Source organism: Alligator mississippiensis, chromosome 2, assembly GCF_030867095.1.
Source record: "Alligator mississippiensis isolate rAllMis1 chromosome 2, rAllMis1, whole genome shotgun sequence".
NCBI lineage: Eukaryota > Metazoa > Chordata > Crocodylia > Alligatoridae > Alligator > Alligator mississippiensis.
Genome location: NC_081825.1, coordinates 237,306,954 through 237,321,323, shown reverse-complemented (window position 1 = coordinate 237,321,323; position 14,370 = coordinate 237,306,954). Strand labels below are relative to the sequence as shown.

Genomic DNA, 14,370 nt, shown 5'->3' with positions numbered 1-14,370 from the left:
GGAGCTTTTAACTAGTTTCCCGATTCGATTCGGATTTGGAGATTCAGTTCCCGAATCAAGCCGAATCTCCTTCAGATCAAATCAGCTACTGAAGCTTCACACAGCCCTGGTAAGCAGGGAAGTGGGGGACCAGGAGGAAAAGGAAGTAGGAGGGAGCAACAGAGGAAGCCATCTTATTCTTCCTGAGAAAGCAGCTCAATTGGCTAGTCACCTCAGGTGTCTGTACACAAATGCACGGAGCCTGGGAACCAAACAGAAAAAATTGGAAGTCCTTGCACAGTCAAAGAACTGTGACATGACTGGAATAACAGAGACTCACTGGGATAGCTCGTGTGACTGGAGCATGGTCATGGATAGGTACACATTGTTCAGGAAGGACAGGCAGGGGAGAAGAGGAGGAGGAGGAGTTGCACTGTATGTAAAAGAGCCGTATGATTGCTCAGAGCTCCAGTATGAAACAGGAGATAGGCCTGTTGAGAGTCTCTGGGTTGTTGATCTGGGAGAACAACAAAGGTGATGTTGTAGTGGGTGCATGCTATAGACCAACTGAGGTAGAGGAGGCTTTCCTCAGACAACATCCTGAGATCTGCTAAAAGGGCAATACAGCAGTCCACAAGCAATCCAGGAGAGGATTTTCAGAGAACCATTGGAGAGGCCAACTCGGGACCATGCTCTTCTTGACCTACTGCTCGCAAACAGGGAAGTACTGGTGGGGAAGTATGTAGAAGTGGATGGCAAGTTGGGCAACAGTGACTACAAGATGATTGAGTTCAGGACCCTGACAAAAGGGAGAAACAAGAGCAGCAGAGAATGGACCCTGGACTTCAGAAAAGCAGACTTTGACTCCCTCAGGGAACTGATGGACAGGATCCCCTGCGAGACCAGTCTAAGGGGGAAAGGAGTCTCGTATTTTAAGGAAATCTTCCTGAGGGTGCAGGAAGAATAGCAAGTGTGGCAATTGACCAGCTTGGCTTAGCAGAGAACTTTGTGGTGAGCTTCGTGCGGGCCGGGAGCGATCCGGGCCCTTTTTTCGCGCCGCGGGCTGTGGCCAGCAGCCCAGGCACGTTGGGTCAGAGAAAGCAGGCAACATGCTAGAATTAGGTACGGACGCGTAATGGTTGATTCAAGATTGTTTACTTACACCGTAGATGGTCGTGGTGTAGGCTGGACAGTTTCCCAGGCAAAGCTCTGCTTAAATCCCCAGTTTAGGGACTCGGACAAAATCTGACTCACTCACATGGAGTTGTCGAGGCTCCGTGGGTCCTTTTTTGCACGCAGGGAAGAGGGATACGTCGAGGATTGCGCTCAGCGATGGGGAGAGGCGAGAGGCTGATCAGACCCCTGTAGCCTTCTTGATATTCGCGCTGGGTCCAATAGGCTCCGCAGCGCTTAGAGATCTTCATGAGACGTGAAGTCTCCTCCTCCTGATGTTTGTGGAGTCCTCCAACTTGGGTGGAAACCACTCAAGCCTCTTATACGGCTAGCAAGCCAATCGCTAGCCGCCACATGGGAATATTTTAACACTAGCCAATAATGGGGCTCGAATTTTAATACAGATGGCAGGAACTCTTTGCACTGTGCATTTCTGTGTTGCAAAGAAGAAATGCACCCTGCAAAGAAAGCTTCAAATGGCGGGAAAATAATTCAGTGGTGCCAAAGCACACACAAAAACAAAAATCACACCTTTGGGTTGTGATAAGCTTAAATACAAAAAGGAAGATTACAAGAACTGGAAGCTTGGAAAAACAACTTGGGGGGAGTTTAAGTATATTTCTCGGGCGTGCAGGAATGAAGTCAGGAAGGCCAAAGCGCAACTGAAGTTGCAGCTAGCAAGGGAGGAAAATGGTAACAAGAAGGTGTCACGGCGGGGTCCTCGCGGAGGGCCGTGATCTCCTTGAGGCCCTCTCACCGCGCTATTCCGGCCCGAGGGCACCCTCCATTCTCGCCCGCCACGTCTTGATGGAATATGTAATAGGGAGGCTGCCTTGTGTTTCCTCGGGCCTGTCAGCTCCTGGACCCCTCGTGGGTCTCCCCGTATAATGGGCGCTACCCAAGCGCCCCAGCCTTATGGGCTATGCGTGGCTCCTACCAGCCCCTAATACCACGCCCCAAGCCTCGCAGAAGTAATGGACGTTGTTCGGTCTATACGCCCACTTCCCGGGCCTCCTCTCTCATGCCCAGCCTCTTGCTGGGACTCCCGTCTAGCCCACTCTGGGCCTCCCCTGCCGGTGTGGTTCCGCTCCGGGACTCTCTAGCGGGCCTCCGGTCCTATGGGCCAACTGCACGGATACCCTCCCTGACTCTGGCTCGCTGCACTGCTACTCCCTGTCTTCTCAGGGGCAACCGCAGCGCCCTGCCTTGGTCTGAGGGGTATTGCCGCACTAGCCTGTGGCCGGGCTCGCTATGCCCGTGCGCCCACACTGGGTTACTCAGCAAAGCACAATGACGTTCCCCCTCTCTGGGGCTCGCCGCGCGCACACTGGGCTACTCAATAATACACAATGGCATTCCCCCTCTCTGGGGCTCGCCATACCCACACTGGGCTCCTCAGTAATACCGCCCCTCTCCTGGGGCCGGGGGCTATGTTCCCCCACACGCAATCCAGGGTCTCGGTCCCCGTCCGCAACCTACGGGTTGCGCCCGCGACCCACTGGCCGTGCTCCTTGCCGCCAGTTGCTCACGCACTGGCGTGCGAGTAATTGAGGCCTCCTCCAACCCCTACAGCCTCGCCCAAGCCTCCGGGTGTAATAACACAACGCAAAACCACAAGCCCCTAGGCTGTAACACAAATGCAAGCCGCATGGCCATAACTCATCATCATAGCTCAAGCCTCCAGGGCTATCATGAGCTGTACTTGCAACTTAGGCTCCTTCCCATATCTCAGCTGAGGGAGCTCCTGCCTCTCCAGCTGCTAGCAGAGAACCGCCAGCCTGGCCTCAGCCCTGGGCTTTATAAGGGCCAGGCCCTGCCCCCTACAGGCAGCTGGCTCCGCTTGGTTGCTCCGGCAACCCGCAGCTGCGCTCATTACCTGAGCCAGCCTCAGCTGGGCTCGTTATGTCAGGCCAGGGCGCGCTCACTTGCTCCCTGGCAGTTTCTCCACTCTAGGAGCAGGGGCACCAAGGTGCCCTGCGACAAAGGGTTTCTACAAGTGTGTCAGCAACAAGAGGAAGGTCACAGAAAGTATGGGTCCCTTAATGGGGGAAGTGACAGGTGATGAGGAAAAGGCTGCTGTACTCAATGCCTTTTTTTACCTCAGTCTTCACGGGTAAGGTCAGCTGCCAGACTATTGCACTGGGGAGATGGTGAGCAGCACTCAGTGGTGAAAGAACAAGTTAAGGGCTATTTAGAGAAGCTGGACGTGTACAAGTCCATGGGGTCAGATGCAATGCATCTGAGGGTGCTGAGGGAGTTGACTGATGTGATTGCAGAGCTGCTGTCCCTATCTTTGAAAGCTCATGGTGACCAGGGGAGGTCCCAGATGATTGTAACAGGGCAAATATAGTACCCATCTTTAAGAAAGGGAAGGAGAATCCAGGGAACTACAGTCAGCCTCACTTCAGTCCCTGGAAAAATCACAGAGAAAATCCTCAAAAAATCTATTTCTAAGTACTTGGATAAGAATGTGATTAGGAACAGTCAGCATGAATTCACCAAGGGCAAGTCATGCCTGACCAACCTGATTCCCTTTTATGATGAGATAACTGGCTCTGTGGATGTGGGGAAATCAGTGGATGTGATATAACTTGAATTTAGCGAAGCTTTTGATATAGTCTCCCACAGCATTCTTGCAAGCAAGCTGAGGAAATATGCAGTTGGATGAATGCACTGTAAGATGAATAGAACACCGACTGGATTGTTGGGCTCAAAGGGTAGTAATCAAAGGGTCAATGTCTAACTGGCAGATGGTATCAAATAGAGTACCCGAGGGGTTGGTCCTGGGGCTGGTTTTGATCAATATCTTCATCAGTGCACTGGAAGATGGCACAGAGCGCACCCTCAGCAAGTTTGCAGATGACACCAAGCTGGGGAGAGTAGTAGATACATCGGAGGGTAGGACTAGGATTCAGAGCGACCTAGACAAATTGGAGGATTGGGTCAAAAAGAAATCTCATGCGGTTTAACATGGACAAGTGCAAAGTCCTGCACTTTGGAGAAAACAATCCCATACACCGCCACAGCCTGGGGACCAACTGGCTAAGCAGCAGCTCTGCAGAAAAGGACCTGGGAGTTAAAGTGGACAATAAACTGGATGCAAGGCAGCAGTGTGCCCTTGTTGCCAAGAAGGCTAGTGGATTACTGGGCTGCATTAGTAGGAGCATTGCCATCAAATTGAGGGAAGTAATGAGTCCACTCGATTCTGCACTGGTGAGGCCACATCTGGAGTACTGTGCTCAGTTTTGGGCCTCCCACTATAGAAAGGATGTGGACAAGTTGGAGACAGTCAAGTGGAGAGCAACAAAAATGGTGAGGGGGCTGGGGAACATGACTTATGAGGAGAGGCTGAGGGAACTGGGCTTATTTAGTTTGGAGAAGGTAACACTGAGGAGGGATTTGATAGCAATAGCCACCTTTTAACTACATGAGGGGTTGTTCCAAAGATGATGGAGCTAGACTGTTCTCAGTGGTAACAGATGACGGAACAAGGAGTAATGGTCTCAAGTTGCAGCAAGGGAGATTTAGGTTGTATATTAGGAAAAACTTCCTCATTAGGAGGTTGGTGACGCACTGGAACAAGTTACTTAGAGAGATGGTGGAATCTCCATCCTTGAAGGTTTTTAAGGCCTGGTTTGACAAAGCTTTGGCTGGGGTAATCTAGTTGGGGCTGGTTCCTGCTTTGAGCAAGGGGTTGGACTAGATGACCTCCTGAGGTCCCTTCCAACCCTAATGTTCTGTGATTCTAAGAACCTCCTCCCAGTCCCACCAGCATTCTAGAAGATACAAATACAGCGCTCTACCTGCCTGCTCTCAAAGCCCTTACCTTGTGCTGAGGCAGCACATTTTGGGGGGGGGGGGGGGTATAAACCAACTGCCCAGCCCTGGCAGCTCAGCTGCCCCCAGGGCCCAGACCCACCTGTACATGCCCAGCCCAGGGTCAGGGAGCTCAGGCATGCAACAGTGTCTTGGCTCTTGCTGTGCCTGCATGTACACTGCAGTCAGGACTTCTCGCACAGACGCAAAGGAAACAACTGCTGGAATCCCCCATCTCCCTCCCTCCTTGGCTGGCTAGGAACCCTGCTCCTCCTGGCTGTGCACTGCCCTACCTCTAGGTACTGCCAATAGAATCACAAGGACAAATGATTGACATGCATTTCCACCAATGAATTGTAAAGCAGGACTTTTTCTAGTCTGTTCCTCATTCAGGGATGGACAGGGGGTAAAGGGTTTAAAAACAGGACTGTCTGGTATAAAACAGGAACAATGGCTTCCTTAGACTGGACAGGGCCCCACTATGAGTGCTCCAGGTGCCAGATGGACCTGACTGGCAAGATCTGGCCCATGTTTGCACCAGGCACTGCCCATCCAGCCTGGTGGACCAAAAAAAAAAGTTGAGCACAACTGTCCTACATTCATATGTAAGGACCCTAGCTCCAAAAGGTGGTGGTGACAGTCCCCTTTGATTCTAGGAAATCAGAAAGACATGCTTATAATTATATCTTATTTAATTAACTAACACTATAATAATATGGTAACCCCTAGGCTGCCTTTTTCTGACCTTATGGATTGCTACTCTTCCCTGTTGTAACTTAACTTTAAGCATAATGGAAGTTATTTGGAGCAGGATTCTAACTGGCTTCTAATAGGAGCAAAGCAAACTTTAAATACCGTGTAAATAATAATCATTCTTTATTTTAGCACAATCTAGGCAAATGAATATTAAGATTGCATTATAGTATTGAAATAAATCTGTTTTAGAATGTTTCATCAATTTACTGACTTAAAGATAACTATATGCAATAAATAAATATTGTACCCCTTTAAACCTGAGAAATATCCTCTTTGTTGTCCTAAGGAAAAATGGAAATACTTTGATAAAAGCTGGGACATGAATTGAGCGCCTTTATTTGTACTTTATTCATCAGGCTATTGATTGTGAACTTATGTGTAATTAACATTCCCTTTGGTATATAAGAATATTAGTTCTTTTCCACTGCTTACTCAAAAACTTGTTTTTATTTTCAGTCCCTTGAGATATTTTTACCTAGACATTTTTTATGTTATTTTCAAAATTTGGCATATATTTGTTCAAAACTAGGGACAGTTCCAACCCCTGGAAGTAGTTATGCAAGTAAAATATCAGCCTCAAACAACTTTAAAAAATCACTTCCAAGCTAGTTGCAGCTTCTGCTGAGATAACAACAGGAGGAGAAAAAATGGCAATAAGTGATATAAGGAAACAAATGTAAAAGTGGACAGACAGTACAGACTAAGGTGTCATTAGCACATACCTAGTAGCTGTAGCCTGATCTACACCATTGGTGTCCCCAGGGCTGGATGAGTGGTACACGGCTGGGGCATGGGCCAGATCTGGAACATGAGACCCCATTATCTGGCCTGTGGTTCTGGAATTGGGTGGTGGCTAGTCCTCGCTGCTGGTCTTCCTGCCATCAAACTTTTGACCCCAGGGGCAGCCCCATGGGCCGGTTAACACAACGTTGCACCTCACGTCTGGTCTGCAGGGCTCCCCATAGGTCCAGAAATTTTGCAGCAGGACAAATAGCAGCGCTGCTCGCCACTGGGATGGATGACCCAGCTTCTCTAAATGACCATGGTTATATTTGTTAAAATACTATGGCACAATTATCAAGCTTGTGTTTTGCATTTTTAATAGGTTGCTTGTAATTTGCCTCATGTAAAATAGTTATATTCCTGTTTTAGGAAGGAACAACCAAAATTGGAAGAATTGATTCTGACCAGGAGCAGGATATTGGTAAGCCAGTGAGATAAAAAATGATTTTATGTTGTGTTCAGTTCAAATCCTTTTGCTTTTATTTGTCTGTTTTAACAATCTAATAATAATTTTTGCTTACCAGCAGTCTTTGTGTGAGAGGTTAAGTAGAAGGCAATACAAATGTATAGGCTTTTTATAACCTAAAGTTTTAAAGTTAACTTTTGTTGCAGCTTCAGGAAAACCATTAAGGTAATTGGGACCTATTTTGGATTTTCTCATGGGAGTAAATTTACATTAGAGATTGAAAATTACTCTAATCAAGTGTCTCAGATTTGCTATATTCAGTCTTGTATTGGTGCCAAAAAAAGCTCTTGTGTGGTCTAATGTATGTGTTTCCAGACTGTCTGGCCATGACATACTGGATCTTAATCACATCATTCTGATTATTCCCTTCCTCTCTGAGCTCATCGCTGGCATTAATTATAGTAGCAACAATTTGAAGAACTGCTAAAAGGCAGTAGAGATTGACAACTACTTATACTTTAATTAGAAACAGCCTAGAATCTTGACTTTGGTTACATTTTATGTTCTGGCTCTACCAGTGAGAGAAATATAAACTATAAAAATAGTGTAATAACTGAAAAAGAACATCATAGTAATTTGCAGCTCTGGTAGCTTTTAACTTTCAAAGGTTAGAAACATTTGGGAAGAACAGTACAAATACTGGCAGACTAGGAAGCTTTTCTAAGACCTTGTTTTGGGCTCTTAATCAGAGGGGAGATATTAGATCCTTACACTGTATGTGGTTCTTTGACCTTAATACTGTGCATTTAGGTCACTTAAATACAGTGGGTTTTTTGTTTTAGGGAGTGTAATGGGGATCAGAGCTTTAAATTAAACTTAAAATGATCAAGTAAAAAGAACCTACAATTTGTAGTTTTGCAGGGTCAGTGGATTGAAAGGGAACATTGCATTATCAGCAACAATTGTGGGATTGTGACACTGCAGCCAGTCCAGGGAGCACACTGCACTGTAAACGGTCAAGAAGTCACCACTGCTTGCCGACTGTCACAAGGTGAGCTTTGCCATTCTTTTTTGAGGTGTTAATGCCAATGATATAAGTGTAACTGGAGAAAAACAGTAAAACAGTATGAAAGCTAATATTGTAAATCCATTCCTTAGCATCCTTTTTCTATTTCTTTAAAACTTAAATGTCAGAAATGTACAATTTTGTTGCGATTATAAGTTGACTTGCTTATAAGTCACCCCCATGTTTTCAGGTTCAATTTTAGGAACGGTATTTTTTTCCCTGAATAAGTCTGCCACTGGATATAAACATGTTGAACTTCTATTGCTCTTAGAAAATCCCTCAAGAGAATCAGATAATCAAGAAAAGGACCCAAAAGGTTAAATGTAAAAAAAAAAAAAAATACTGCAAGTACAGGAATCAAAGGGGGGGGCAATTTTCGATGTATCCTGAGCGCAACTTTGCTCTTTTCTTTGGAGGAGGTGCTTAACTGAAAATGTGGAAGGGTTTGTCTTTGACTGTACAGTGTGGTTGAACTTACCTTGGACTACATTTTCTATTTTTCTGTATATTAATTACTGGATTAATTAATTACTAAATTATTTCCTCTTCTTTAGCCCTTGTCTCTGGGATAAAGTTGTTTTTTATATTTTATCAGTTGAATTAAAACAAATTTCTAATAATGGGTTTGCCATTTCCCTGCGATATTGTGCTATAATGCCGGGAGTAAAACTCACAAGGTCTGAAGAATTAAGCTGTAGGTCCCATGAGTGCGCATCAAATACCAGATGTTTGATGAATTGCACTTCTACGTTTTTTCTTTTTCTTTATAGGGGCTCTTGTTGTCCTGGGTAAAGTTCATAAATTTAGATTCAACCACCCAGCAGAAGCTGCCATTTTACGACAAAGAAGATCAGTAAGTCATTAAAATTTGTATTTTCCTTTCCTAATTTTTTTTTCTTAGTTTTGCTTATTATTTCATTTTACAAGTGAATTTGAAAATATAACCTTTCTTCATACCCACTTATTCATGTCTGTCACTTTCCTCTTCTAATAGTCTATAGCAGGGGTGAGCAAATATTTCAGCAGGAGGGCTTCTTAACGTGATTTCATGAGCTGTTGAGGGCTGCATACACAAAATCTTTCAGATGTCATTTTAACAAATTATAGATAAAAAACAAATTGTATACTAAAAATCGAATGTGTACTATAACGTATTTTAATTTTATTTAAAAAAATATTTTTTGTCCTGATTTATATATTTTTGAGTAGTGATAGACAGACAATTGCATAATAGCTCAAAATAAAACCTTACTCTTGTATATTGTATGGCAGGGGGGGAGAGGGTGCGTGCATGCAGGGTGGGGTGGATGTGTGGGGTGTGAGCATGTGGAGGGGTTGGAGTAGGGTGTGGGGGAGTAGGCATGGTGGTAGGTGTTTGGGGGGTGGGCATGGCAGGAGTGTAGGAGAGCATGGGTGTATGCATGTGTATTGGGGCTGCCTGCGTGCTAGATCCCGGGAGCCAGCCAAGGATAGGAGAAGGGAGGGAGGGATGGTGGGGCAGGGATTGTGTGCAGCAGAGCTTGCCCAGATGGTGCAATGCAAGTGCAGGTGCAGTCCATCCCCCCACCCATCTGGCTTATGACTGCCCTAGCAGTGCTCCCCATGGAGCCAAGTCCCACCCACTCCTGCCTGGGGCAGACCACACCATGCTCCCACCTATGCCCACCAGTTCCGGCCCTGGCCAATCTGCACAGCTTCCTGGCAGGGGTGCTCCCAGTTCATCCAGGTACCGCTAGACTCCCCCCGCCTCCAGCAGCAGTTCCTCCTGCCCCTGCTGCACTGCTCCGGGCAACCGGCAGTACAGGGAAGCCATGGGGATGTGCACTGGACATCCTATGCCCAGCCAGCCTGGGAGGAACCTGCAGCCAGGCTGCTCCTGCCCCAGTGCATAAGGCTTCCACTCAGGCTCCCAGCTGCCTTCCACCGACTCAGCCGCCTGGTGTGATGAGCAGCCAACTGCAGGCAGTGGAGTGAGTGGAAGGCAACAGGGAGCTGAAGCTGGAGCTCCACACACTGGGGCAGGAACAGCTGCTGGGCGGTTCCCCCCCTCCTGGCTGGGTACATGGTACTGTCACACATCCCCACAGCTGCCATCGCTCCCTCAGACTACCTGCTGCCTGGAGTGGTGCAGCAGGGGCAGAAAGAGGAGGAGGAGGAAACTGCTGGAGGTGAGGGGAGCCAAGCAATACTGGGGTGGCTGCAGCTGCATGAGGAACAGCCCCATAGGAAAGCTGCGCACACTAGCCAGGGGCGGGGCGGGCAGAAGCACAGCATGGGCTACCCTACATGGGAGTGGGTGAAGCTCAGCCCCATGTGGAGCGTGGCAGGGGCAGCTGTGGGCCAGATGTAATCAATTGGGCAGTGCCTACCACGATCTGCATCCAGTCAGTTGATGGGCTATATTTTGCCCATCCCTGGTCTATAGTGACTCTAAACCTTTATGGGCAGACATACTGCTGCATCTTGTAGATGTGCTTAGCCAAAGAAATTGCAGACCCCCTTAATACTTTAACATTTCCTTGTTTGTAGTTATGACTTCAGTGGAATTGAAACAACGTAATTAAAGGCAGAATACTGCCATGAAGAGACCAGTTTACAATTTTTCCACATTTTATAATACTCTAAGTTATCCCCTTTATAATATTGTATCTTATAATAAATAAGTAATTATTCATATTACTTCACCATCCAGAATTAAATACACTGACAATACACTGAAAATACTGGTTGGAGAAATTATAGAGTTAGTGTATAAATCTCAGTGTTATTATCCCTCGAGTTATGAATGTATACGTTTTCTTTACACCAAAACTGGAGATTGAAATTAAAGATTGATAAAAGAAAGACTATATAATTAATACTAGGAACTCACTGCTGCAAGCTATTGTTTTGGCCAATAGTTTTTTAAGACACTGAAATGGAATTTGAATTTTTTTCAATATGATTGGGATTTACAGGTATACTAAACTAAATGAATTTTAGTCCCCTGATTTTGGGCATTTGGTTATTATCAGCTAAAAACAGGAAGAAATTTTCTTTTAAGTTACAAATGTACATAGTGGGGTTTTATTATACTAACCATTTTTGTAAATGGGATAAAGGATTAAACTAAATTATTTTAATCCTTATATCTTTGTCTGATGACTTTTTCAGAGTACTGCCTGATAGCTATTATTATGGAAAGTGTCCTTTGTAACAAATACTTTACTACATTACATTGCTTGCAAAAAAATCAAGGTGAAGTACTACCCAAATTGAAATAACCTAGAGCAGGGGTGATCAACCCCCAGCCCATGGGCCACATCTGGCCCCTGCCATGTGTTGTCCAGCCCACAGGGCTCCCCACAAGTCTGTGGCCCTGTGTGCTAGATCAGGCACTCAAGGTGACACAGGGGCCTGATCCTAACATGTAAGGCAGAGGTTATCCAGGGGCTTGAACCCAGTGCACAAGGTAGGGCAGGAGACTGATCCTGGCTGGGTGTGGGCAGCATGGGGCCCCAGGTCCTGATTCCAGCAGGGGAGGGATGGTTTGGGGCTTCACATGATTCATGCATGTGGGACCAGCTGGGGCCACACAGGTCCCAATCAGGATGTGTGCATGCAATCCTGGTGTGCGTGATCCAATCTAATCTGTGGACCAGCCCCAAGATGCTCATCTGGCCCACAGGCCCAAAACATTGTGTGACACTTACCTAGGTAGGCTTGCTGGGACAGGGGCCATGTCTTTATCCTAAAGCATAATATGTAACGGTTAGCAGCAGTAACAATGATGATGCTAAGTTAAAACCTCTTAGGTTGTCTTAATATTTCTCCTTCCTGATCCTATATTGTGCTTTTTATAGATTAGTGAGGGCTCTCCCATTTTGAGCCATGGAGCTCTGGACTGGCTGAATTTGGATAGAGATTTCATTTCTTCTTCTACCTATATCTTTTCTCCACTTGAAAAAGAAAGGTAAGTTAGAAGATGTATTCACCTAGATGGAACATGCCTAAAACCAGGATCCATTTGAGCGAGAAATAAGATGCATATAGAGCAGAAGCCATCATAATTTTATTTTTTTGCTTACATTTAAATAATGATACCCACCAAGAAACTACAGGGTAAATAATTTATCTTACCATAGTATTATAAAAATCATGAAGCAACATTAAAAAATAGTTTATTGAATGCCATGCATACCCATCCCACCAACAACTTTTAATAAAGAAAAAAAAGAGATAGCAGTATTAAGATCATAGGAATGTAGGGCTACCAGAGACTTCAAGGAAAGATCATCCCTGACTAAATCATCCCAGCCAAGTGTCTGCCTAACCTGCTCATGAAAATTTCCAGGGATGGAGATTCTGTAACTTCACTAGGCAGCCTGTTCCTTGCTTGACCACCCTCATAGTAAAAAAATTCTTTCTAATCTCCAACTTAAATTTCCTCTGCTATAGCTTGAGGCCATTGCTCCTAGTCCTGTCCCCTACAACCACAGAGAAAAATCTTTCTTCATCCTCTCTGTAATTGCCCTTTAGGTATTTGAAGACTATTGTCAAATACCTGATCAGTCTCCTCTTCTCCAGGCTGAATAGTCTTAGTTCTTTCAGCCTTTCCTCATAAGTCATGCTTCCCAAGCTTCTAATAATTTTTGTTGCTCTCCATTGGACTTTTTCCAGTCTGTCCACAACTTTCTTCAAGTGTGAGGCCTGAACGTGGACACACTATTCCAGGTGAGGCTTTACCAAGGCTGAATAGTGTGGAAGAATCGTTTCCCTTGATTTGCAAGTGACACTCCTTGTAATACAACTTAGTATGCTTTTGGCTTTTTTTTTTTTTTTTTTTTTTGCAACAAGAACACACTGTTGGCTCATATTCAGCTTATAGTCTACTGCAGAGGTGGCCAACCTATGGCATATCTGCCATGAGTGGCCCAGGCATCTTCTGTATGTGGCATGCAGCAGGTTGGGGAAGGTCAGGCAGCACAGCATATGATAGATCTATCATCTATGAATTTGTCCAGTCCCGTTCTGAACCTGTCTATGCTATCTGCCTCTCCCTGGGAGCACAGGACAGGAAGCAGAAAGCAGAGCAGCAGATCAGGCAGGGAAAGGGGCTTGGAGTGGTACTCAAAGAGGTCACCGGGCTTTTGTGGCACACCTACCAAAAATGTTGGATTTACTGGCCTGCTGTAACCCTAAGATCTTTTTTTGAAGTACTACAGCCTAGCCAGTAATACCCCAGCCTGTTTTTGTGCATGTAATTATTCTGTCCCAAGTCCAGGACTTTGTACTTGTCCTTGTTGAATTTCCTCTCATTGTTTGTGAATCATTTTTTTTTTTTTTTCATTTTAATCAGGTCATTCTGAATCCTCACCCTGGACTCTAGAGGAGTGGTGCTTATGGTTGTGGCCCCGCTAGACAGATAAATGGCCTGGGACCAGTCCACAGTTTGGGCTCTGGGGCCCTGTGCCACTACCACTTGACTGGTATTGGGCACTGGGAGCCCTATACTGCTCCTGCCTGGCCAAGTTCAGGGTACAGAGGCCCCATGCCTACACCATCTCTGCCCAGCCAAGATTAGGCTCTAGGGCCCTGTGTACCCAGCTTGGGCCCCATGCCACCCTACATGCCCCATGTAGCATGAAGAGCCACAGCCCTCAGGGCTCCCCATAGATCTGACCAATGGGCTAGGGGTTGAGCACCACTGCTTTTGAGTGTCTACAACTCCAGCCAACCTGATATCCACAAATTTCCTAAATATACAATCAGTTCCATCATCCAAATCATTAATGATGTTGTTAAACAATACTGGATGCAGGACAGGCCCCCGGGGAGCACCACTTAATACCTCTTCCCAAGTGAACATAGAACCATTGATGACCATTCCTTGAGCATGATGATCCATTCAGTTCTGTGTACACATAACAGTGCTTTCATCTAATCTCTTTTTCCTTAGCTTGTTCATGAGAATGTTGTGGGAGATTGTCAGAAGCCTTGCTCAAGTCAAGGTATATCACATCCTCTGTTCACTCCCCATCCACAGAGTCTATTACTTTATCATAATAGGAAATCCAGCTGGTCAGGCATGACTTGCTTTTGGTGAATCTGGCTGTTTCTGATCACCTTGGGTACCTATACACTAGCAGCAAGGCTGCTCCGATGCACTGTAATTACAGTGCGTCGGAGCAGACTTGATTAATCAAGTCTGCTGGAACATCGTAATTACTGTGCTCCAGCAGACTCCAGCATCTCATGTATCAGCATCCCCGTGCTGAAGAATAGAGGTGGGGGTGCCTTAACTAAAGCTTATTCAATGAGTTTTAGTTAAAGTGCCCTTGCCACCATTTTTCAGCATAGGTATGATGAATACACAAAATGCTCTGGGCACTTTAATTAGAGTGGCTCTTGG

At 45.8% G+C, this 14,370-nt stretch overlaps 1 protein-coding gene across 1 annotated transcript in view; it reads left to right on the top strand.

The window, feature by feature from the left end:
- The window catches only part of STARD9 (StAR related lipid transfer domain containing 9), a 238,447-nt gene that overhangs the window by 153,165 nt on the left and 70,912 nt on the right, over positions 1 to 14,370 (top strand). The window contains exons 17-20 of the mRNA XM_019496557.2: positions 6,877 to 6,928; positions 7,827 to 7,964; positions 8,750 to 8,832; positions 11,822 to 11,931. Coding sequence (XP_019352102.2) covers positions 6,877 to 6,928; positions 7,827 to 7,964; positions 8,750 to 8,832; positions 11,822 to 11,931 — 383 coding nt within the window. The remainder of the gene's footprint in view (positions 1 to 6,876; positions 6,929 to 7,826; positions 7,965 to 8,749; positions 8,833 to 11,821; positions 11,932 to 14,370) is intronic.